Genomic DNA, 26,992 nt, shown 5'->3' on the forward strand with positions numbered 1-26,992 from the left:
GTGGGCCTCCCTAATGGGGCCTCAAGTAATCCCAGGGGGGCGCTAGTCTCTGGCCAAAAGAAGCATTATACAGATAACTGGCCTTTGTTTTAAGCAGAAGCATGTTATTGCATTTTTAACAAGGTAACAATACCTAACTGCAATGTTTAAATAGGTCTAGACATATTTAAACATTGCCATCTTTATAAAATAATTGGGAAAAATTCTGAGGGGGGCCCAATGATTTCTATTTTTCAACTGGGGGGGGCGCAGCATTAAAAGGTTTGGAGACCACTGCTCTACGTCCTTTTAGCCTTTTTTGGATCTAAATTGTGGCAGAGGTCCTCAAGGAAAATCTTGGCTAATATCCACAGATGCCTAAGTACTATATCTTCATAAATATGTTGCCAAGACTCCCTTGAAGAATGATAACGGTGACACAGTCATCAGACTCCTGGATGAAATGCCATCAATTCATCTTTTCTATTCGGCAAGTATTCTCTTGCCAGTTGGGACCTCCACATGTCCTCATCATTTACAAAGGGCGTGTGTACATATAATGTTACACATTTGAAAGATATAAGGAGGTTTAGCTCTGAATCATGAAAAAAGGTTTTCCAGCTCAAATGTTCTTCCTGAATAATCACTAAGAGTGATTACTATGGTTGCTGAAAGTGGTTTCTGAAAGATCAGTCACCTTCACCAACATGCTTCAGAAAGTTAAGTTTGTTCTTTCTGCCATGCCGAAACCTAAGCGTGTCACGTATTACTCAGTGACTCAACTACAGTGGTACACTGTTCTACGTGGCTTCATATGGCTCACCAGGAACAAGAAACCTTTAAAATTACCTTATTAAGACATTTGTTTATGTCTGCTCAGAGATAGACACTGAAGAGATACTGCAATTCCGCCTGATTAGAGCTATTTCTTTACACTGAATTGTTTAAATGCAGAAGGGCAGGTAGATGTAGAAATGCATGCCTCCTCGTTGCAAACAAATTGAATATTATCATGGTCGATATCAATCAATCCGTCGATCAGGGATTTGTAAAGCCCACTACTCACCCGTGAGGGTCTCAAGGCACTGCCTATGAGTATCTATACTCCACGAAAACAAATATTTCAGCAGCCAGAAAGAAAATTATGCTATTCGGGACCAAGACACAATTGCCAACTCATACGTCCTTTGTCATGTCTATGTTTGGAAAGAAGTCTTTTAAAACATAAAGGCAATTTTATTTTCTCCAATTAGGGAACACGAATCCCGGACTCTTAAAGACCAAATCAGCCGTTTGAAAGAAGCCATCACCAAAGAAGAAGAGAAAGCAAATGACCTCCAACTTAGGTCGCAAGTCTTTTCCTTTGGACAGTACGAAGCTGAAGACCAGGTACAGTGTGGGGGAAGATTGGGTGTTAAAGGTACCACTATTGATATAAAGTCCCACTAAAAGGTCTGGGCACATCTGGCAGACTTAGATATAGCTTCTTTAGGCCCCTGCATCTATATTGCTTTCTACCCCGCAGATGTCGCCTTCTCAAAAAGGCACAGGTAGATGTGCAATGTTCCTCCCTTTGAAGAGTCGCCAATCATTTCTGCTATGTCACCGTCCCCCACAGTACATAGAACATGGTCACTGGTATTCTTGAGTGCACTGCTTTACTAAACCTTGAAAACATTTTGTAACAAAGGTGTCTTTTTTTATAGGAAAGAATGCTGGAATCTTTAAATGCAAAGGTGACCCAAGTTTACCACTCCTGCATAGGAGATAACCAAGCTAACCTTGGCACCTTGCAGATGCTGGCGACTATCGAGAGTCACCTTTTAGACTTGCTGGACAACATTGAAAAGATCCCACCAGAAAAACTGGAATTGGCTGAGAAAGCCAAAGAGAAGGAAAGAAGGCTAAGGTACGCCCAGTTACAGCACAAATCTCACCCCACCGCCCTCTCGACTGTGTCATGTTTGTTATACCACTGAACTGTGCAGACTGCAGTGCCATTATCCTCTAATAATACACAACTGACTTTCTGAGAGTGTTTCCCATTCCAAAAACTATGGCACTAGACGTTCACCAACCTTGCCTGAATCTTATCAATTAGAGAATGAACTTCATATTGGGCAGTTGACCAAGTTTAGTTGGGTAATAAAAGTGCATTACAGCTGACTTAGACTTCTGTTAAGAAAACATTGTAGGCTGAATCACAATGGGTTAGCAAGAGCCTATTACTCTGTGATAAGAGTCAGCAAATTGTGGTATGATTTAGATTTAATTGAAACCCTCAGCACATTAGAAATTGCATTGAAATCATCAGCTTCTTTCCAAATGTATCCAAAACCACTGTCAATCTAGATTATATCAAAACATTTTCTTCTTTTTACAACAGAGTTAGAGAGGAGAAAATGAAACAGCAGAGATTGCATCAAGAGGAACGACTGCGGCGTGCGCTAGAAAGAGCTCAATCCGATCCCAAGAAAACGGTAACTTTGAAACCTTGATGCGTCACAGTAGAGAGTGTCTGTTTCAGTTTCTAATTACACAGTCCCATGGTGGGTTTCATGTCAGAGCTAAAACAATGCATCACATTCTACACTGGGACACTACGACATTTCAGAAGCACTGATATCAAATCAAATCAAATCAAATCATTAACATTTATAAAGCGCGCTACTCACCCGTGCGGGTCTCAAGGCGCTAGGGGAAAGAGGGGGTTACTGCTGCTCGAAAAGCCAGGTTTTTAGGAGTCTCCGGAAAGCGGAGTGGTCCTGGGTGGTCCTGAGGCTGGTGGGGAGGGAGTTCCAGGTCTTGGCCGCCAGGAAGGAGAAAGATCTCCCACCCGCCGTGGAGCGGCGGATGCGAGGGACGGCAGCGAGAGCGAGGCCAGAGGAACGGAGGAGGCGGGTGGGGACGTAGAAGCTGAATCTTGCTGAATATCTTGCTGTTGAATCACTGCACATTGTCTGTTACGATATTTGTCCGCCCAGATGACTTATACTTGGCTGTAGATGTTGGAAGGTGCAACTTTGGGCAGAAAACCTAATTGCACTATATTTGCATATTAGTATAGCCATTGGAAATGCAGCTCTGGACCATCACCTCACTTTTGGAATTCTAAAGGACCCTCAAGACCTGGCTGTTCGAATGAGCCATCCTGGAACAGCAACCATGAGTGATTGATTGATTGAGAGGGAGTCCATCAATCACATTCAATGAACTGCTGTCCATATCTGCCAGTACAGGTCCTCATCAACTGCTCTTACAGTGGAAAACTGGCTTTGTATGTATGGGAAAAGGGGGGATACTTAACATAACTTCCAGATTAATGTGATGAAAGAATCAATGACTTTGAAACCAGTCATTAACACTGGCATTTGTCCATTGTGTTCTTATATGCCCCTGCCTTCTTCTCTGGACCATAGGTTAGGTTAGGGGCTAATCATGTGCTTTGACAGGCTCCACAATCCATAATGCTAGCTTGCAGGTTGCTGAGGGACAGTGTAGCCAGGAAATTGGCTGGGGTTCTTTCACATTATTATGTTTAGTGCAGGTTTTGTAAGTTGTATATTGTGATGCTCCCAGAATGCTCCTTGATCGCATGCAGGAAGATGCAGAATAATAGCAAAAATATTAGTAACTGATTGTATTCAAAATAAAATGCACCCCAAAAATATTTGAAACTTGAAAGAAAAGTGGGTGTGTGCAGGCAAAGTTGCCAAACTATCATGTTTGCTTTCAAAATGAAATGTCCCACCAAAAATGTTTCCAACTTGAAAAAATAAATGAAATTTAAGTACAGTTTTGCTAAAATATGGCGCAAATTTAAGGTCAACTTTTTATGCTACTTTTTTTAAACCATAATTTAATAAAACGTGTTTTAGTCTGAATACTTAGTAATAATAATAGCAATGAGGTATGAGCAGCATAAAATCTTTATGGAAAACATGCATAAAAATAAATAATTACATTTGGGTGCCCAGTGTTAAGTCACAAACATGCAATGACATTGCATGGGTGCAGATTTACAAGTGTAAGGAATTTGCAAGTGATTACAGAAGCGTGCCTGGAAACAGTTGCATGTTTCCAAGAGTACTCCTAGTAAACATTTGTGAGTTCCATTTTTGTGTGGGAAAGTATAGACATGTATATTTACTCTTGTGAAAATCTGCTGAGTCAGTACTAATTCACTTGTTAAAACTTTTTTTTGCTTTTTCTTCTGGGGGAAAATTCTTTCTCTTCAAGCCACCTTTTTATGACCAAACCACAGACTGCTCTAGCTGTGTGTTAGACAGCCTTTTATACAATACACCACTGAGCCAATCCTAGCTCCAGATTGGATGACTTTTGTATCATTTTCATTTGCCTTGCTCTTTTTTATTTCTTCCCTTTCTAAATGTACTTGTCCACAGGGGCGGTTTAGTATTTCCGTTGGTAGATTTATCATTGTCCTGCTCCAAACAGCATCGCATCTAAGAAAACAGACCTAAATTTAACAAGCATTTGCAATGCAATGGGTCTTGCGTTTGCTCGAGTTACAACTATTAGCATTGTAAATTCCTAACCAGTTGACATAAGCGAGCCGATTCAAAGCACCACGGCCACCATGAGCATGAGTGGGGAGAAAGACAAAAGGAAAAAGCAGTTTGCTCACAGTCAAACGTGTCTGCAAATGTGCAATTATCCATGTAACAGAGTAGACGGCCATGGTGGTAACAAAACCTCGCAAAGGAGGGACAAGCGAAAAGCATTTACCAATGATAACAAAGGATTTTTGAAAGGCAAGCCCATGAACAAGTGATAGTGATGGGAGTGCAGTTGGCCCACAGATAGACTACAACACGTCAGAGCGCTTGCGCGCTCGACCTAAAAAACACCAGATTACTGTGTTTTAGTGCCACCCAGTGGTTATTGGAAAAACTAGCAGAAATGTGGATGATACAACATCGATCCCAAAAAGCATTGAAGGCTACTTATAAACAATCATTGGCAATGCTTGTATGTAAATCCTTGTATGTAAAGATAAGCAAGGCCGATTAACATTGAAAATGCTTGTTTTAGGAGGTGGTGGGGTCCTTTCCCACCCAGGAAAAAGTACTCCTGGGCTTGTTAGAGTAAATTAATGACCTTTTCCAGGGCCGGAAGGGGTTAGAGGTGTTGTTCAATACCCTTAAACATGTAAATCAGTGAGTGTTTCACACACTCTCATGCACTCCAGGGCTGATGTTAGCTTCCGCTCTGTGAGTAGATTACTCACATGAAACCTTCATGCTGTGTAAATCCTTTAAAGAGTGCAGAACTAACTCTTCAATGCGTATGCCTAACTTACACTTCAATGGCTTTGAGAATCGGACTCGTGACATTTTGTCTCTGACTTTGCAGAGTTCATCTAGTGGTAAAAGGCAAATGTCCATCCATTATAATAGCTCTAAGGATATGCTCATAAGCACGCCAATCACATGAACTGAGTCACAGCCTGATCACGTGGTTTGCCCAAGAATTACACAATGTGGTAAAGAATAGAATATCAGACTGTGTGCGGTTTCTTTCATCCTCAGTTGGCAACCTAAGCCTTGGACCACAAATGCAATCTGGGTTTATTTACTGTACATTTTGTTAAATCAAGTGAATTCTTAAAATAATTTACCAAACACTTTACAAGGCACTTTCTCAGAAGTAAAATTTGACACAAATAGGGTGCTGGTATTGTAGAAGTGCACCACAATCAAAAAGTGGCATAATCCTAGCCTTGCTAGGATCCAAACCCTGCCTTAGCATGAGCCCTCACATTATCAGGGAAGTTACCACAGCTCTGATCTAATGAGAACACTGCCAGAGTGTGTCACTTCACTGCGTGACACTACATACGACAAGTGTTTTTATTTATAGACAAGTAGATTGCTGAACCATACCGTCCCTTGGGCAAGTAGATATTTTATAACTTACACACCCCTGGATTTTGATAATGCTGCAGCTGTAAATCATTAATTTATTTTAATCCAACACCCCAAACAGTTCTTAAAGCTGAATTAGCTTTTGGTCAGTTCAGAGCTCACATTTATTCCATTCTGATTATTTATGAAATAGGGCAGGCAGTAAACAAACGGTGCTCTTATTTTTCAATTTAAGGTTTATTTCCATAAAGCACTTCATAAATACACAAATGTAGACAGTTAAATGTGCAAAACTTCACTACTTCTTGAAAATAAACAATGTACAGCAAATGTCAAAAATACCTCTAGCAGCACATGAAGAGGAATTTAAAAAATAACAGCTTAATATCTTTGATCTTCGGGACTTTTATTTCTGTTTTACAAACCAGATTATACGTAGATCTTTCGGGACAGTGTTATTCCAGCTTAGTTCACTTTATATTTATCAGTGGCAATTTGCTTTTTTTCTAAGGAGAAACCGACAAAAACAGAAAGAACCTGAGACAGGGTAAAAAATAATTCCTATTTCAAAATACATTAAGTTTACTCATACACAAATAAATAAATATAAAACTAAATACCTTGGGCATATTTACAAGAAAGTGGTGCATCATAAATGATGTGCCACTTTTCTTGCACCCCCCCCCCCTTCCGGCACCTAATGACACTGGTTGCAGTGTATTTACAATACGGTGCACCATGGCAATTGTTAGCAAAATAGTATCAAAACCTTTGACGCTTTTGTGCCGTTTCGCTACACTACCTCAAAAATGTTGATGCTAGTGCAGGAAAGCACAGGGAAGCCCATTAATTAAAATGGATACGTCATTTTAACACCTGCTTAAAGCAGGCGTTAAAAATGACGGGAAAAATGGCGCAGTGAAATCATGTAAAATTGTAAATATGGCATGGCTGAAAAGCCACCTTAGCTCCGCCTTAATGTAAAAAAAATGGCGCTATGGCAGCACTAAGGTGGAGCAACAGGCTTGTAAATATGCCCCCTTGTATTTAAAATCAATATTGCTAATGTTACCTCGGGAATTAATATAACACCATGGGGAAAGGACATGTGGCCCTATTTACTATTCCTCACTCTGCTTAAGAGGTTCTTAAATTCAGGACAGGTAGCAAAGATGTCCTAATGGCTCTGTACTGGCTTGAGAAATTGTTCTCGGTGGCTGGCGATCACTCTAAAATGGTAATTTCTGCTGCCAGTTTTAAGAACGCCTTAAGCTATAAAATACCTTAGTAAATGATGCCTGTGAGTCTTCCTGAAATAAGACAGTCCGTGGACTCTATCACCTGGGTAAAACATTAGTTCTGAGTTGCTGCCTAGTTTGAATTAATAAATTAATAAAATAATGCTAATCACAAGTTCATGTTGTATCTCAGGGATGACGAATGCACGTCTAGGAGGGGCAAATCCATGCCAGATATTCAGAATAACTAATACCTACATCATAATATTCAAGAGTGAAATCTAATTTTACTAAAATTATGTAGGTCCATAAACATAAAAGTATTTGAAAAGTCAGACTCTGGAGGTATTCTTAAAAAAGGTACATTAGCCGCCTCTGCTCTGATGTTTCTGGTAAGGTGGTACACAACTCTTTGCAAAACTACTTCAGCTGTTTTTTTATTAAGTCATTCCTATTTAGTACATGTGTTCTGTCCTCGCTTTCCAAGCTGCTGTTGTTGTTGCACCCACTCCTGCCTCTTGCATCATACACACTTATTTGACTACAAACGTTTTACTCACTCCCTCTGCATTCAGGAAGAAAATTGTCATTAACCAATACCCAGTTTCAAAGTTAGTCTTGATCAGGGTGCATGGTCTTCACTCACCCAAAAGCGTTATAAATAGTACCAAAGGGATAATGTGTTTTTTAGGCAATTTAAGTCATGCACTGAAATAGGAGAGCTATAATTTATTTAGGAGAGGAGATGAGTATATTCGTATGATGTGCGTTGCCAATAACTTTGTAAATAGCAAAACAAATGATTACTAGCTGTTCAAATTAACATTAATTTTCATGCAGAGATGAAAACGGGCAATACATTAGGATTTTAATTCCATTTTTATTCTTACAGACTGGGAGGAAACTGATGGCTCGTTCTGACCCTCCTGCTTCTAAGCTGAAGGAAAATAAGGATCAGGACAAAATCGACAAAGAAAAAGAAGAGATGATTTTCTTTTTTAGTTAGTCACAAAAGACACTATTGCACTAATCATGTTAAAAAGGCAAAATAGTCTTGGAGCTGCCTCGCAAATTATGACAGTGTGATACTGGTATACTCTGGTATGCAGCTAGATAGTATGAATTAGATCATTCACTTTGATCATGTCAAATCTAAATGTAATTATTGTTTAACTTAAATTTGATTAGTGGGAATGAAATGGCAAATCTGTCAACTATAGTTCTTGTTTTACTCCTGTATGTGTAAAAAGCCGCCCACATTTATGAAAGTTTTATGATGGTACAGAGAAGTGCAACACAAATGACACCATCCATTCACTTACCTTCTAAAGGTCTACATGCGCAATGATAAATTGTCCTATGATGCACGAGCACCCGCACAACAAATGTTAGTAAATGTGGCCCACGGGGTCTTACAAGTTAGTTTTGGCTTATATGAACAGTTCTGTATATCCTATGATTTTACACTTGGTTTTTATCATGTGATCACTTTCCAACTTCCTTTGACTTGTATCACTCTCTGAGCCCTTCTGGGTCTAGTCTGCCCTATAAAACAGAAAAGTGAAAGAAATACCAGAGGCCCAAGATTATGCACAGATCCTCTCACACCCAACTAAGCCTCACCCCAAAATATGGCAGGTTGACTCTCTTGGCTCTGTTTCTTCTCCCTTGATATACCGAAGATGTACATATGTAGATCCTAGTAGACCATGTGAAGAAAGGTGGTTAGAGAACTTAGAAACAGGGGTAATGTGAAAAGCATGTTGTGCCTCCGCCTATTCCCAACCACCATCAAGGATACATACACACACACACATATACACACACACATACACACATACATACCATGTGGTTTGGCATCTAAACCTCAAGAAGGTTTAGCTAAAAACGTGTCAATGATATGAAGAGGACGCCCAGGCATGAAGTCACAAGGGACATGACATCAAGTGACATAAGGACCCTTTCCTGCTTCACGGCGCTGCATTAAGTACATCAGTGAAAATAAATGACATGTAACTGAACATTCAACATGAAAGACGTACTAATGAAAGTACCGCACAAGTGTTACATTCCATGTTATTACCACAACACCGTTTTATTCTCTTGTGAAACGGTTTCTTACTCACAGATGTCATGCTCCTTTCAGTTCACAAAGTAAAGCAACTAATTTTACTTGCTGAGGGAGGAGAAATGCATCACACCCTTTCAGTTCACAAAGTGAAGCAACTCATTTTACTTGCTGAGGGAGGAGACATGCATCACACCTTACTTGAGGCTTTGGCACTTGTGAGCCATGAATCCTCCCTACATGCAAAGATAATAAAAAGGTTATTACACTGGTGCATCTGTATGCATACTGTCTCTGTTTACATTTATATAAAAGTGGCCTGACATTTTAAAACGTGTTAGGTTTCGAAGTGTGTGATGTGTGTGTGGGTTAAATTGGGAGAGGACAGCAGGCTGGCTTAGATGTTCAGGCAGTACTTTAACCTGTAAAATTTATGTATTTTGAGATTTTGAACTGTAGCAACTTCTACATCCTGGTCAATTTTAACACACCTTCAACTTGTTTGTGTTTTAAATGTTTTAACATTTTGTTTAATGTTATAGGTATTTTTACTATGCTGCTGTTATATTACACTTGTTTTGAGATACTTTTACTATGCTGCTGTTGCTTATAAAGCCAACTATTGTTTTTTCTTAATTAGATTTTTCCATAAGTGGTTCCATGTATGTATTTAATATTCATACATTTTCGTAGATTTATATATGCAAGAACATTTTCCTTTAACTTGTTCGTTAACAATATGTTTGAACATTAACTTACCTTCAGTAACGCTCTTTCTGGTGAATGTGAAAATTCCTCGCCTTGAGAAGATTCCCAGCCACCAGACAGGATCTGTGAAGTTGTTCAGCAAAATTCCTGCATGCCCGTAGGTGGCAACCTGTGGCTCAGAAGTGACTCAGTGCTGCCCCAGAAGTGATGGCGCAGTGCGACATATAAGTGCCACCTGTGTAAGCTGATGTCATTTGTTTTGCATCTTTCTCTTACGGCAGCATCAGATGCAGGCCGTAGAACAAATTTATCAACCAGTGAGCTTATCTTCTATCTTGGGACCTTTTTAGATGTTAAAGAAGCCACTCAACACAAAAAGGGGTTGGAGGGCAATGCGTATTATGCAGGTAGAGTATCCCGAAAACAGCATTACTGAGATATGTAACTTGCTCTTCTGATGTATACTTCTAACCGTAGATTCCTCACCTTTAGAATAGACACCACAGCAGTACCTACTAAAGGTGATGGTTCTACGGAGTGGTCTCAAACAAGAAAGTTTTGGAGAACCGAGTGGCTGAAGAGATCTTCCTGCAGGACCTGGTTGTCAAGGCAGTAGTGCTTTGTTAATGCATGCACTAATAGACTGGTTGCAACCTGGCAGAAGTCCGGAACCGATAGTCCTCACGCCAATACCTTTGTAGTGGCTTTAGCCGTGGTGGAATGAGCTTGCAAGCCTTCATTCGGCTGCTTCTTGGCCAGTTCGAGCTGATTATGATGCAGAGGACTATGCATGTTGGCGGAGTCCTGTTCTGCACTGTCTTGCTTTTCTGTGCACCACAGAATCCCACAAAGAGCTGATCATCAATGTTATGGTCCTTTGAGCGACTGATTTAAAAGCTTAGAGGCAAGATAGAAGGGTCTATATGTTCCTCTATTGAGGAATGAGACAGGTCAACAAACATTAGCACAGTGATTGATCAGCTAATGTTAAAAGAGTCGCATCTTTTGGCAAGAAGGCTTGCCGTATTCTCAGCATCAATTTGTTCTGGAAAAAGGTGCACTAGGGCAGCCTGCTGATGTGATTGTAATGAGGAAGCCAGTTTTCAGCGTTTTGATTTTTTAGAGAGCAGCAGTGTGTAGGCTCGAAGGGCAAGCACATGAGAAATGTCAAGACCATGAGAATTGTCAGGCATTCCACAATAGATGACCACCGTACCGGCATGAAAATGTTTTAAGTTGGATCCCTCACTCAGACAATGATCACAGTTGAAAAATCCCCAGGTTTAATCAATCAAATTCTGGAGGCAGAGCTTTTAACTGCTGAAAAACACTGGAACATGTTACTTTGTTCCCACAAAACAGATGTTTTTCACACCTTCCTTTCAGAAACCTTATTTTGCTGAAAACTTATTTAGAATTAGAAGAGTTAGAGTTGTCCAATGATCTTCTTAGCTCCCAATGCCAAGATGTGCTTTATAAGTATCAGTTTGCACTGCAGAAGACTCACTAACATAATACATAGCAGGCATGGAGGTGTAGTTAGTGGCGGGTAGGATGCAGGACCTGGCCCTGTTGTAGAGACAGGAGGTCCTCCCAAAGTGGATTCTTGGTTGGAGGATAAATGCTCAGGCTTAAAAGCTCTGGGTAAAACACTCTCCTGGTCCAGTCTGAGGCAATGATAATAGCTTGGACTCCGTCCATCTTTATGATCTTCAGAACTCAAGGCAGGAGAGGTAGCATTGGGAATACCTACACAACTCCATCCTTCTATTGGAGCCAGAATGTGTCTCTTTACAAGTGCTTTGGAGGAACCTCAGGCATACAGAATGGTAGGGAATAGATACACAGAAAAGAAGGTTATCCCTGCTCTCTTAAATTCCAACAATTACTCGGTTATGTGCCTGACCTCATACTTATCACAAGCATACCCCATTGTTCGAAGATGTCCTGCGCCAACTAAGGATGAAGATGCCACTCATGGTCACCCGACCACACCTCTTCAGTTACTTCATGCTGACATTCAGAAACCTCCCTATGTGGTTTGTGACCAGGGAGATGATGTGCTGCTCAAACCATCAATAGAGTTGTACTGCCTCCTGACAAGTTTAAAGACTCCAATCCGTTCGGTCATGTGGGAATTCTGCTCATGGATGGTGAATCCCAACAATGTTAAGAGTTTGGCTTTAAGGAGGCAGTCTACGACTGAGGCAAGCCTGTCTGTGAGGATTTTGGTGTACTATATGATATGACTGAGGGCCCTTGTCGTGCAGTACACTCACAAATGCCATCTTGGGTCCAGTCAGGCCTCATTTACTTAATCTTATGCTTAGCGCTGTGTAGCTGTGGCCAGGAAAGCTGGGCATAGGAACTTAGGGGCAGATTTATGACTTTCTGGCACAGGGCAGTGCGGCAAGTCACCTTGCTGCACTGTACTGCCCTGCGTAAAAGAGAAAGAGCAGGAATGCGCCATATCTATGCAACGCAGCACATTCCTGTCTTTTCCCACTGTGCTGCTGTCATTTTGGTTGCCTAGAGCAAATCCAGGCACCCTTGCACTATGGTGCCAGGGTGTTTACGCTGTCGGCAAGATTGTTTTTGTGCAGGAAGGGCCACCTTCCTGCACAAAACCAATCCTGGAAGGCTTTTTCCTCTTTCTATTTGTGAAGAACGCAACGCACATAGAAAGAGGAAAAACAAAGAGAAATAAAGATACTTCTCCGTGTTGCGCCTCCCCTGGGGAGGCGTAAAGTTTTAGCACATCCCCAGGTTTACATGGCCTTGTAAATCTGGAGGTGTGCCAAAACCTATGGGTGATGCATGGGAACACCGACCGCAACACCCATGGAACGCCTCCCTAACGCAGAGTAAGGCAACAAAGGAATTTGGCTGTCTTGCCTTACATCTTATATATGAGGCCATTCAAAGGCACGCAAAGTGCTTTGTGTGGCCACAGAGATATGGTTGAAAGGTTTCTGCTGCCACTGCATCACTAAAAGTGATGCAACGGCTGCACAAGCCTCTCATAAATATGCCCCTTATTGTAAAGCACTTAACAACACCAAAAAACAAAATAAGAAATTTGCAAAAAAAACAAAAGAAAGTCACCAATTCATAAAAATAGATTATATGAGTTTGTAGAGAACTTGATTAACAGAATCCACTGGAGGATTCTTGAAAAACTGAATATTTAAGATATTGTCACTTTTGAACCCAATCACAAACAAGCATTGGTCAATGAGAAGTTTGAAAACTTTTGAAAAGTTTGGAAAAGTTAGTTTGAGTACTCCTGCCAAACCAAATTCAATAGGATGCAGGACTAGGAGGCCAGAGAGGAGGCTTTGGATGGTTACCTGGCCACCAGAGCATTTTAGAGTGAGTTCCAAACTTTACAGGACAACCTCCACAGAGTTTAATGGAGTGTTCCTGAGGCTGAGGATACAGGCCTTTGTGGTGAAGTGGGGCGACTTAGGCCACAGAGGTCAAGTTCCCTTGACGTCCTCTATGTTGCAGTAGCTGGCCAGCCAATGCAAGGCTAGTTGTCAGTGTGCACTGCGGTTGCTGCAAGATCCTTTGGTGAAGGCTAGTGCCCCTTGTAGGTGACGAATCCGGTCCTGGATAGCACTTCTGGGTCCGCAGACTCGGGTGCAACTTTTGACTATTTCACATGTGTCTCTTTGGGCACCAGGTGACTGGTAGTGACAAAACATGTGCAGTGGCTACCAACATGTTGGTTTGGGCTTCTTCAGCTCTTGTGTCCCTGGAGCTGGTTCCAGGGGATCAGCCAACTGACCCTTGGAGTCACTGCTTTGATCTAGGACCGGGGCACGACTTTTCCCAAGCCAAGAGACACAGGTGCAGTCCAGAAGATGGTGCAACCTTTGTTTGTGCGGATTCAAGGGCAGCAGGGCAGTTTTTCTTCGGACCTTGTTTCAGTTCCAACATGATCTGAAGGGCAAGGTGCCAGGAGTGCCATATTTATCCCAGGAGAGAGCCCGAAGGGGACCATGTATGGCATCTGGCGATCACACAGAGCCACATTCTTGCCCCTTTCAAGATGGCAAAACCCTTCCTCGGTCACCAGGAGCTTAGTAGCCCACCCTAGAGGTGTGGTTACCAGAGGGTTACATGCCCACGGAAAAACCCAGTTTGGGGATTGGTTTTCCCTCCCATGCTCTGTCTCCACTTTGCAGGAACAAAAGGCATACTGCTCAGGAATGTTATCAGTACTTCCCTCACAAAGGTGGCTTCCCCCTTGAAGTTCACCTTTTGGGCTAACACCCTGGGTGGACTTCAAGGGAGAGGAGGTAAAAACCTAATTCCGCGGCAACTGCCTTTGTTCTTAAGCCTGGGAGTCGTTCACATGTCTTCAGAGGTGGACTGAAAGCTATCTGTATGCCAGGGCCTTTGTGAGGTTGCCAGGCTAGCTGGAGTACACAGTGGCAACTTTTTAAATTCGACCTGTGCATCAGGTTTAATGCCACAATTAATTTAATACCTTACATGACCCAGTTAGGTAGTCCCATTCAGAGGTTAGTCTGGTTGGGGTGCCAACCGGTAACGCGTGGTAGTCAATGGGGCTAATATCTTGTCCACAGCAAAACGTCAATTTGGAAGTGTTGCTATTAAGACTTATGAAAATTATATGTCTTGCATAACAATATGTAGCTTCCTGCCATAGGGCTTCACAGGTCTTTCTTAGGGGAGACTTACATATAATGTTTAACTTTACACTTACCACTTTTTTTCATTAAAACTTATAAAACAAGACAAAATATATTTACTAGTGTAGTGCTGTAAAAAAAAGTATTAAATGACAACTGCTAAGCCTTTGTATACCTTTATATTGCATCATGTGATCTTGCAGGATCACATCTTTCTTCTCTGTAAATGTTTGCCTTTTCACTGATTGGCTGAACCAAATAAACACTTATTGGTTACAAACTCTAGCCTTTCACATTGAAATGATTGCTTTAGTTCTTGCTTCACTGAGACAGCTGTTTGAAAGTGGCAGAGCTAACTTTCTTGTGGCTTTGAGTCAAACGCTGAACAATGGCTAATGCTCATGAAATGAGACAAGATAAGTAATAGGAAGTGAAAGTTAATAAATTCTTACCATCCTTGCACCTGATCCACAGCTGAATAAACCACCCATTGAGTACAAGTTCATAGTAACACTGCAAACCCTGATTTCTGGATGTGAAGTTTCTTTGAACCCATGGATGCTGCAGAAACAAAAACTGCAGAAATGGTGAGCTACCATGAATATGGTGATGTGCTGAAATTCATAAGGTACTCTTGTAGGGACTTCTACGATGATGATGCATATCTGACCATTCACCTGCACTCTTTGCAGCATTCCTGTCTGCAGCCAACCATGGGTCACAAAGAAAAACAAAAAAGGCAATGGATGTCACTGAGCCACAGCCGAGTTTGCTGGACGACAACCAGAGTCTTAACCTCATGTACTGTGAGGTCTCTTTTACACAGACTCCATCAGAAGAGCAAAACCTACAAGCAAGTGAAACTAATGTACCAGTAAAAGAGGGGGCAAGTCTTATTGAACCTCTTGTTCAGTTTGTGGCCACCACTGTGGCTAAGACATCTCCTAAGGGGATACGCCATTCGAGAACATTGCTCTGTATCATTAAGCAGTACATAGATGTAACTATCGCCCAGTGCCAGACTGGAATCAGACCCCAGAAGACCAGGAGTATGTTTCATGTAAGCGCCATCCCCGCACACTGATGTCAGTTCCTTTCATTCTGCACTGTTCAAAGGAGGTCTGGAGCTTCATTCCCAGCTCACAATTCCCAAAACCTTTCACAGTGTGCTAGAGAATGATGTCCCCTTCACAGTCAATAAGAATCAAGCCTTTGCTGAGACAGCGTAAAAAAAAAAAAAGAGACTAATCCAGTATATTGTTAAGAGGCCCATTGAAATCAATGACAGCCTCATAGGAAACAAAGGTTGCTCACAGGCCCACATGTGGCATGCCTGGGGTGTATGGGCTCTGGGCACAGCCCACAAAAACCAAGTGGGACTTGAACCCATCTCGTCCATCCCAGTCTAGTGAGGAAGTGCAGGTGCATCAAGATAAAGATCTCGTTCCACTGTTGTCCCCTGAATTAGAGCTGACCCCGCAATTGGTCCTGCCAGTCCCTGAATTCCCAGGGCCTTTGTTATCCCGGTCACAAACAGTGACCTTCACAGAGGATATGCTGCAGATTATTGGTGTGATTTACGCTGCAGAGGTCTCCAGTGAGACTTCTACTGGTAGGCCTGCCCCGACGCCGTCACTCATGCGGAGCCAGCTGCCATGTTGGCCCTGGCACTGACTTTTACTCTGGCACCAAGGTCTACCCCAGTTCTTTCCATGCTGGCGCTGGTCAATGATCAGTTCAGACACTGATCTCTGACCCCTGAACCAGCGATGATCCGGTTCAGGCTTATGTACTATGCCACACTATGAAACGTGTCCCTCCGGACATGATGAAAATGAGGAAAGAGACAAATCCACCCCCCATAATACCAGCCGCCCCTCCCCCCCCCCCACCACCTCCAAGGAGAGTAACTGAGGCACTATTGTTGCAGTCACCCACTTGAAGAGGTGAAAACAAATGTTTTTACTTATTATCTTCAACCAGACCCAGCTCCCTCTGAGACATTACTACCATTTAAAGAACCTGTGCTGATGACCTTCTGCCCACAAGGTCTAATCTGTGTGTATGCCTGCCAGTCATTTGACCTGCAGCTAGATGACAGACCAACTTCTGGTGACCCGGACCTCCTTACCATGCACACTACCCCAGTTAAAGCCTCAACAGGTCAGGTTAATCCAGATTCTTTCTGACAAATCTTTCAGAAAGGGAATTGAAAACAAATCGAAGACTTTGGAAAGGGAATGTTTTTTTTCTACCAGTTTTGCCCTCCGAGCCATTAATCTAATCTAGTTTGTCTTCTGAGGAAGTATACCCCTGCTCTATGGAACATGGCCAGCGACATCTGGTCAGCCACTCTAGAGGACCTCAGGGCTTCCCAAACCATGCATGATGGCCAGGATGCAGTGAAATATATGCTCGGAGCAAGTCTGGACATTAGGGACTGCATCAACAGAGCTATTGGCACCAGTTTTGTGCTAAGAAGGCAAGTCTGGATGTGATCAACCAGATTTTCGAGAGACTTGCAAGCATCCTTAATGGACATGCCCTAACATGGCTCCAGGGTATTTGGAGAAAAGGCTGATTCAGTGCTAGAACAATTCAAGATCAGTTGGGCCACAACACAATCTTTAGTGCTATTAACTCCAACTAAGCTATTTCTTCAGCAATACAGACAATCCGGGCCAGTCCAGGACACCAGCCCTCTGTACCAAGCAATCCGCACAGTTCCGTCGAGGTTGCAGCCATGGCACTGGAATAAGCTGCTCCAAACAGCAGTCCTCCAATTCTTCCTCCCCTGCTGAAGTGGTTACCAAGCCGCTTTACTTTCCCCTCTCAGACTCAAGCCTGGCCAGGAGAAGACAAAATACATCTCCTTACCAGATGGAGAACCATGTCAGTTAGATGTGTCTTACAACTTGTGGAAAGGGCCTAGCCCCACTATTTACCTTCTCCCCGCCACATCATTTTCTTACACTGGAACAGCTTTAGGGATAATCAATCCTGTTGAAGGACGTCCACCTTCTGTAGTCACAGGGTGCTACAGAATAGGTGCCTGAATCTGAGATGGTGGAAAGATGCTATTCATGTTACTTCTTTATCCAGAAGAAAGATGGGTGGCTCAAGCCAACTTTGGAACGCAGACAGATGAACACTACTGTGCTGAAGGACAGGTTTAAAATGCTCACCCTTGCTCAGATCCTGTCAGCTCTGGACCTGGGAGATTGGATGACATCCTTGGACTTGCAGGATGTGCATTTCCCTACACTCCGTGCAGTCAGTGGGTATTATTGCAGCTCAAATTGGGTCAGGAACGCTTTCAGTTTACCATATTCCTCTTTGGCCTTACTTCGGCCCCTTTGATGTGCACAAAAGTGATGGTGGTGGTCGATGCCTGTCTTTGGTCATGGAGAGTACATGTGTTTCTGTACCTTGATGGCTAAACGCCAAAGGAAGTGTAAGGAAATGCATCTTGTTGCATGCTCACTCCCACATTTTTGGATTGATGTTGCTGGTTTTTGGACCCTGAGAGTGCACTGAGGTCTGCTGACCAGACTTTAGTGCCAGTTTTCTACCCCTATAAAATTGCATGTCGAATTGGCTATACCCAATTGGCAAGGACGGACTTGCTTATAAGTCCCTAGCATATGGTACCCAGGGTACGTAAGGCAGAGTGTCCATCCAGGGCTGCAGTACTGTTTGTGCCACCCTGAGGGTGGACAAAATGGCTCCTAGCCTGCGTCTGCAGGCTGGAAGAGCAGTGTTTATACTGCTAGTTCAACTTTGCGATTAAAACTAATGACAGAGCCACCCATCCCCTTAAACATTGCAGTTAATTAAATAAGAACATTAAACACAAACATGCTCCAGTGTGCTTTGAAATCTGAGTGGCAAATTTAGCATTATTTCACGCACTGCAGCAAACCACCTTGCTGTGATACGCTGCGTGAAAGGGAAAGAGCAGAAATGTGCCACAGTTAACATGATATGGAACATTCCTGTTCTTTCCGTGCACTGGGGCACAATGTGCTGCCTACTGCCAATGCAGGCACCCTTGCATCATGGTGCTGGGGTGCCTGTGTTGAAAGGGACTTTCCTGCACAAAACAATCCTCTGCAGCATTTTCCTCTTTATGAGTGTGCTTCACAACACAGCACACTTAGAAAGAGGAACCACTGAGGAGAAATAAAGATATCTCCTTGTTGCGACTCCCCTGGAAAGGTGTAGCATTTAGACACATTCACAGGTTTTTCAGTGTTGGTAAATCTGGGAATGCGCCAAAATCTATGGGTGGAAACATGAACACCCATCCTCAACACAGGGAACGACTTCTTGGGGGCAGTGTACGTCAAGGCAGCAATTTGCCCAGCCTCATGTTAATGAAGATTTATCAAGCCACTCAGGGCCACGCAAAGTTGCCTTGCGTGGCTTGATAAATCTAGCTTCGGTTTTGCATCATGCCAGTGCCCACACGAGCGGTGCAAGGTTGATGCAAAACTATGATAAAATGTCACAAAGTAATTCCCATGGTTTTGGAACTCACATAGCAGTAACCGTTTGCAGCCTGTCATTGTCACTTTGATACAGCAGGCCAATACCTTGAGGCATCTACAAACTGGGAAGAACAAAAACATTACTTTATTTCAGAAGATATTTTCACTACATAGCTTGGCAATATCACATTCACTGCTGGTTGTTTTTGTGTGTGTTGATAAGAGAATACATTCAGCAATAAAAAGAGGAGCAGTGTATTTAGGAGTTATAGTTTTATCAGACAAAGTAATTCACCATACTGTTGGACCTCAGACAATTAGTAAAATCGTTTGCAGCCTGACCTTGTCAGTTTCATTTAATATATGAACTCTTCAAACATACACAAACAGAGCACTTATAAAACTCAACTTTATCCCTTTAGTTGTTGACTTTCACAAACCAATGTTAACATGAACCATTTTAATTTGTTTTAGAGTGTATTGCTTAAGGAACAATAATGGCTTATGTTACTGGGTAAGTCTCCTTTGTAAATTACATGTTTTAATATACATAATGTCTGTGTCTCTTGTGATTGATTATGGTATTCCAGCGTTGTCATTTTAAGAATGTGGAATGATGTCTGATGGGACAAGTGATCGCCAGGTTTTTTGGTAATGTGTTTCAGTGGCTGTTGGAAATTACCATCTGGTATTCGCCACACATTTTTGCTTTCTTTAGCAAAACCCGTTTTTTGTTGAGCCAACGGACTCTGCACACTTTACACCTGCTGATCAGCATTAAAGTGCTTGTACATCCCCTTTAAACCTGGTAAAATAATCTACGCATGATTAGTACATTTAATTTACTTACTAGTTCCTAGTATATGGTACCACATGCGCCTAGGATCTGTAATGAAAATGTCACTTACCCAGTGTACATCTGTTCGTGGCATCAGTCGCAGTAGATTCGCATGTTTTGCAATAGCTCGCCATCTGGTGTTGGGCCGGAGTGTTACAAGTTGTTTTTCTTCGAAGAAGTCTTTCGAGTCACGGGACCGAGTGACTCCTCCTTTTGTCTCCATTGCGCATGGGCGTCGACTCCATCTTCGATTGTTTTTCCCCGCAGAGGGTGAGGTAGGAGTTGAATTGTAGTAATAGTGCCCATGCAATGGAGTGACTAAGTATGCACCTATTTAAGGTTGAGATGATACATATACAAATAGTTGAAGGTAACTTCCAAACTGCTACAGGCTCCCGGGGAGGCGGGTGGGCACATGCAAATCTACTGCGACTGATGCCACGAACAGATGTACACTGGGTAAGTGACATTTTCAGTTCGATGGCATCTGTCGCTGTAGATACGCATGTTTTGCATAGACTAGTAAGCAGTTATCTCCCCAAAAGCGGTGGATCAGCCTGTAGGAGTGGAAGTAGTCTGAAATAATGTTCTTAATACGGCTTGACCTACTGTGGCTTGTTGTGCGGATAACACGTCTACACAGTAGTGCTTGGTGAATGTGTGAGGCGTAGACCATGTGGCTGCCTTACATATTTCTTGCATTGGGATGTTTCCTAGAAAGGCCATGGTAGCACCTTTTTTTCTGGTCGAGTGTGCCCTTGGTGTAATGGGCAGCTGTCGTTTAGCTTTAAGGTAGCAGATTTGGATGCATTTAACTATCCATCTGGCTATACCTTGTTTTGATATTGGGTTTCCTGCATGAGGTTTTTGAAATGCAATAAATAGTTGTTTAGTCTTTCTGATGTTCTTTGTTCTGTCAATGTAATACATCAATGCTCTTTTGACATCTAATGTATGTAGTGCCCTTTCAGCTACGGTATCTGGCTGTGGAAAGAACACTGGAAGTTCCACTGTTTGATTTAGATGGAACGGTGAAATAACCTTTGGCAAAAATTTAGGATTGGTCCTTAGGACGACCTTATTCTTGTGTAGTTGTATAAAAGGTTCCTGTATTGTAAACGCCTGAATCTCGCTTACTCTTCTTAGGGAAGTAATGGCGATGAGAAATGCCACCTTCCAGGTTAGGAACTGTATTTCGCAGGAGTGCATGGGTTCAAAAGGTGGACCCATAAGTCTAGTTAGGACAACATTTAGGTTCCATGAAGGAACAGGTGGTGTTCTTGGTGGTATAATTCTCCTAAGGCCCTCCATGAATGCTTTAATGACTGGTATCTTATATAGGGAAGTTGAATAGGTAGTCTGCAGGTATGCAGATATTGCTGCAAGGTGTATTTTAATGGAAGAGAAAGCCAGGTTAGATTTTTGTAAGTGAAGCAAGTAACCCACTACATGTTCTGGAGTTGTGTGTAATGGTTGTATTTGATTAATATGGCAGTAGCAAACAAACCTCTTCCATTTACTTGCATAGCAGTGCCTGGTGGATGGCCTTCTGGCTTGTTTTATGACTTCCATACATTCTTGGGTAAGTTGTAAGTGCCCGAATTCTAGGATTTCAGGAGCCAGATTGCTAGATTCAGCGATGCTGGATCTGGGTGTCTGATCTTTTGGTTGTGTTGTGTCAACAGATCTGGCCTGTTGGGCAATTTGATGCAGGGTACTACTGATAGGTCTAGCAGCGTTGTGTACCAGGGTTGCCTTGCCCAAGTTGGTGCTATTAATATGAGTTTGAGTTTGTTTTGACTGAGTTTGTTTACCAGGTAAGGAAGGAGAGGGAGAGGAGGAAAAGCGTAAGCAAATATCCCTGACCAGTTCATCCATAGGGCATTGCCTTGGGACTGTTTGTGTGGGTATCTGGATGCGAAGTTTTGGCATTTTGCGTTCTCCTTTGTCGCAAACAAGTCTATCTGAGGTGTTCCCCAGAGTTTGAAATAAGTGTTCAGAATTTGGGGGTGAATTTCCCATTCGTGGACCTGTTGGTGATCTCGAGAGAGATTGTCTGCGAGTTGATTTTGGATCCCTGGTATAAATTGTGCTATTAGGCGAATTTGGTTGTGAATTGCCCAACGCCAAATCTTTTGTGCTAGCAGGCTTAACTGCATGGAGTGCGTCCCCCCTTGCTTGTTTAGATATTACATTGTTGTCATGTTGTCTGTTTTGACGAGAATGTATTTGTGAACTATTATTGGTTGGAAAGCTTTTAGTGCTTGAAAAACTGCTAGAAGTTCTAGGTGATTTATATGCAGTTTTGTTTGATGTACGTTCCATTGTCCTTGTATGCTGTGTTGATCGAGGTGTGCTCCCCACCCTGTCATGGAAGCATCTGTTGTTATTACGTATTGTGGCACTGGGTCTTGGAAAGGCCGCCCTTTGTTTAAATTTATGTTGTTCCACCACAGAAGCGAGAGGTAAGTTTGGCGGTCTATTAACACCAGATCTAGAAGGTGACCCTGTGCTTGTGACCATTGTGATGCTAGGCACTGTTGTAAGGGCCTCATGTGCAGTCTTGCGTTTGGGACAATGGCTATGCATGAAGACATCATGCCTAGGAGTTGTAGTACCATCTTTGCTTGTATCCTTTGTGTTGGATACATGCGTTGTATGATGGTGTTGAAATTTTGAATTCTTTGTGGACTTGGAGTGGCTACTCCTTTTGATGTGTCTATTATGGCTCCCAGGTATTGTTGTACCTTGCGCGGCAGAATTTTGGATTTTGTGAAATTGACGGTGAACCCTAGTTTGAAGAGGGTTTGTATGATATGATTTGTGTGATTTGAGCACTCTATTAACGAATGGGCCTTGATTAGCCAGTCGTCTAGATATGGGAACACATGTATTTGCTGCCTTCTTATGTGTGCAGCGACTACTGCTAGACATTTGGTAAAGACTCTTGGTGCGGTTGTTAATCCGAAAGGCAGTACCTTGAATTGGTAATGTATTCCCTTGAATACAAACCTTAGGTATTTCCTGTGCGATGGGTGTATTGGTATATGGAAATAAGCATCCTTGAGGTCTAAAGTTGCCATGTAGTCGTGTAGTTTTAGCAATGGCAATACTTCTTGTAGTGTGACCATGTGAAAGTGGTCTGATTTGATGAAAGTGTTCACTACTCTGAGGTCTAGGATTGGTCTCAGCGTTTTGTCCTTCTTTGGTATCAGAAAGTACAGTGAGTAAACTCCTGTGTTTATTTGTGTGTTTGGCACTAATTCGATTGCATTCTTTTGCAATAGTGCCTGCACTTCTATCTCCAGGAGATTGGAATGATGTGTTGTCAAATTTTGTGCTTTTGGTGGTATGTTTGGAGGGAACTGTAGAAATTCTATGCAATAACCATGTTGGATAATTGCTAGAACCCAAGTGTCTGTAGTGATTTCCTCCCATGCTTTGTAATAATGACTTATTCTTCCCCCCACTGGTGTTGTGTGGAGGGGGTGAGTGACATGTGAGTCACTGTTTAGTAGTAGGGGTTTTGGGGCTCTGAAATCTTCCTCTATTCCTAGGGAATTGCCCTCCTCTATATTGTCCCCGAAAACCTCCTCTATACTGTCCCTGGTAACTGGACGGTGTTGCTTGTGAGGTGCTGGCTTGTGTGCTCTGACCCCGAAACCCCCCTCGAAAGGGTGTTTTACGGAATGTGCTGTAATTCCCTCTGCTCTGCGGGGAGTAGAGTGCGCCCATGGCTTTGGCAGTGTCCGTATCTTTTTTGAGTTTCTCAATCGCTGTGTCCACTTCTGGACCGAACAGTTCTTTTTCGTTAAAAGGCATATTGAGAACTGCTTGTTGAATCTCTGGTTTAAATCCAGACGTTCGGAGCCATGCATGCCTTCTGATAGTTACAGATGTATTAATTGTCCGTGCAGCTGTATCTGCAGCGTCCATGGAGGAGCGGATCTGGTTGTTGGAAATGGTCTGTCCCTCCTCAACCACTTGTTTTGCCCTATTTTGTAAGTCCTTGGGCAGATGTTCAATGAGATGTTGCATCTCGTCCCAGTGGGCTCTGTCATAGCGCGCAAGTAGTGCCTGGGAGTTCGCGATGCGCCACTGGTTTGCAGCTTGTGCTGCGACTCTCTTACCAGCTGCATCGAACTTGCGGCTTTCTTTATCTGGGGGTGGTGCATCTCCAGATGTGTGGGAGTTGGCCCTTTTCCTAGCTGCTCCTACAACGACAGAGTCTGGTGGCAGCTGTGTAGTGATGAAAACCGGGTCTGTAGGAGGCGCCTTATACTTTTTTTCCACCCTTGGTGTGATTGCCCTACTTTTGACTGGCTCCTTAAAGATTTCTTTTGCGTGCCGGAGCATAACAGGGAGCATAGGCAGGCTTTGGTATGAGCTGTGGGTGGAGGAGAGTGTGTTGAATAAAAAATCATCCTCGACCTGTTCTGAGTGGAGGCTTACGTTGTGAAATTGTGCTGCTCTAGCCACCACTTGAGAATACGCGGTGCTGTCCTCTGGTGGAGATGGCTTCGTAGGGTATGCCTCCGGACTGTTATCTGACACTGGGGCGTCGTATAGGTCCCATGCGTCTTGATCTTGGTCACCCTGGCTTATGGTGGTGTGAGCTGGGGAGTGTGATGGAGTTTGTGCTGGTGAGACGTTAATCACGGGCGGAGGAGAGGGTGGTGGGGTAACTCTTTTCACCACTTTTGGTTGTGGTGTCTGTTCAGTTTGGAACTCCAACCTTCTCTTTCTTCCAATAGGGGGAAGGGTGCTTATTTTTCCTGTCCCCTGCTGTATGAAAATACGCTTTTGCGTATGGTCCACATCAGTTGATTGTAGCTCTTCCTCAAACCTATGCTTTTGCATTTGGGAGGTTAGCGAGTGCTCTTCTGTATAAGAGCCTGAAGCTGGGTCGGTTGCAGTTTGTTTCGGGACCGAAACCCTGTCTGCGTCCTTTTTCGGCTCCGAGGTGACTTTATTCATTTTCGGGGCCGAAACCTGTCGGCGCCGATCTTCTTCGGGGCCGCTGTCTCGGCGTCGAGCCGTGTCCACACCGGCATCTCGGTGTCGAGGCTTGTCTCCAGCACTTTCTCGGTCCCGAGAAGGCTGCGTGCCGGTGTCTCGACCGGAGTCGGACGATCTCGGCACTGTTTGGGCCTTTTTCGGTGCCGACGGTCGGTCACCGAATTTATGGGTGGAGCCATGGCCTGATGGCAGTGGCGTCCCCTGGGCCTTGTAAATCTTCCTCGGTGTGGTTTTCGACGTCTTACTCACGGTTTGTGTATCGTCGAATCCTTCGGAGTCTGAGTCTTGGATCGAGAAGGTACCTTCCTCTTCTTGTTCCTCGAACTCTCGGTGGGCTGTCGGCGCGGACGCCATCTGAAGTCTTCTGGCTCGACGGTCTCAGAGTGTTTTTCGGGACCGGAACGCACGACAGGCCTCGCAGGTGTCTTCACTGTGCTCAGGTGACAGGCACAGGTTACAGACCAAGTGTTGGTCTGTATAGGGGTAATTATTGTGGCATTTGGGGCAGAAACGGAACGGGGTCCGTTCCATCGGCGTTCTTCAGCACGCGGTCGGGCCGACCAGGCCCCGACGGGGGATCGAAAAAACTACCCCCGAAGGGCACCGGAGCTCTTCGATCCTTCGACGCGGTGTTGAATCTAACTACGCCGATCCCGAACGCAACAATACCGACGAAAATCTTCCGAAATTAGCTATCTTTCCGTTCCGAAACTCGGAGCGACAGGAACACGTCCGAACCCGATGGCGGAAAAAAAACAATCGAAGATGGAGTCGACGCCCATGCGCAATGGAGACAAAAGGAGGAGTCACTCGGTCCCGTGACTCGAAAGACTTCTTCGAAGAAAAACAACTTGTAACACTCCGGCCCAACACCAGATGTCGAGCTATTGCAAAACATGCGTATCTACAGCGACAGATGCCATCGAACATTAAATTCTGCTAATAAGATGCAGCACTTATTGTGCCACCCACTGAAGTAGCACTGTAAAACATGTTTACGGCCTGCTACTGCAGCCTATGTGTGCAGTTTTAAACTTCCATTTCGACCTGGCAAAATAAACCTTTTGCCAGGCCAACACCTTCCCTTTTAATACTTCTAAGCCATGCCTATGTTAGGTCCCAAATGCCCATTGGGCAGGGTGCATAGTACGTAAACAGCACAACATATAGTTAACATTTTATAAGTCCTAGCGGTGGAAAATCTCCAAAGTCATTTTTCGTTGCAGCAAGGCTGTCTTTTCCATAGAAAAGCACTGGCTTACATTTGAACTCCTTATAATGCATAACTTCACATTGGGACTAGCTACAAAAATGATTGGACTCATTGGATGGGAATTTAAATACAAACTAATACGAACTACAAATTACTAAATTACTGTTTTTAAAATGCCCTTTTTAGAAAGCTATTAAGAGAAAAGGGGTTACTCTAAATCCCTGGGAAACTGGGCAATACATAAATAGTACACAGGGCTTCCTCTGAGAGTTTTCAGCCTGTGCCACCTTGGCAGTTTTTCCCCAAATAAAATTACAGTCACAATCTGTTGTATGTTAAATCTATAGTTTTTACTTTCTTGCAAACATAAATATCAATATAGGTGTTCCAAAAGAAAAAGGCTGCGGTCACATGGTTTGTGACAAAAAGTGAACCATAAATGTGCAAGGGATATTTACAAGAACTTTGCCACTGTTGACAATTGATACACTCCTATGAGAACAGAACCTTTATAAATTAATTTTGCTGTACAGAACAACTGTTTCTGGCATCAGCAGTGATGAGGGTCAGCGCTGTAGCCGCAAAAGTGGTTCACCAATGTTAAGCGGTGCAATCTGGTTTGGAGCAATTTGTTCTCCAATTCGATACTTTGATGATTAAAGAAGCTTCTTTTGGACAGCCCTTACGGTTGATACCATTGTTCTTTTTCCTGATGAAGATCCAATAACAATCGAGGTAAGGATTCCAGATTTTGACGCATTCCTCTATTGTTTGACATTAAGCTTTACTCCTGCGTAAAGGACTGTGTATGTAATTTTTCTTGTGAAACAATTGCCAAGCGAGCAAAGGCTGTAAACTCTCTTTGACGGAGCCTTATTGTGTACTATTTA

General features: G+C 43.1%; 1 protein-coding gene across 2 annotated transcripts in view; it reads left to right on the forward strand.

Moving 5' to 3' along the window:
* CFAP100 (cilia and flagella associated protein 100) overlaps positions 1-12,941 on the forward strand; it is an 82,579-nt gene extending 69,638 nt beyond the window's left edge. The window contains exons 12-15 of one of the 2 annotated variants that reach the window (XM_069206282.1): positions 1,233-1,368; positions 1,686-1,888; positions 2,366-2,459; positions 7,998-8,258. In XM_069206282.1, coding sequence (XP_069062383.1) covers positions 1,233-1,368; positions 1,686-1,888; positions 2,366-2,459; positions 7,998-8,111 — 547 coding nt within the window. In that variant the 3' untranslated portion in view covers positions 8,112-8,258. Of the gene's footprint in view, positions 1-1,232; positions 1,369-1,685; positions 1,889-2,365; positions 2,460-7,997 lie in introns of both variants that reach the window. The other variant, XM_069206281.1, reaches the window with a different exon arrangement.
* The last annotated feature ends 14,051 nt before the right edge of the window (positions 12,942-26,992 follow it).

The sequence above is a fragment of the Pleurodeles waltl genome, chromosome 9, assembly GCF_031143425.1.
Source record: "Pleurodeles waltl isolate 20211129_DDA chromosome 9, aPleWal1.hap1.20221129, whole genome shotgun sequence".
In the NCBI taxonomy this organism is placed as follows: domain Eukaryota; kingdom Metazoa; phylum Chordata; class Amphibia; order Caudata; family Salamandridae; genus Pleurodeles; species Pleurodeles waltl.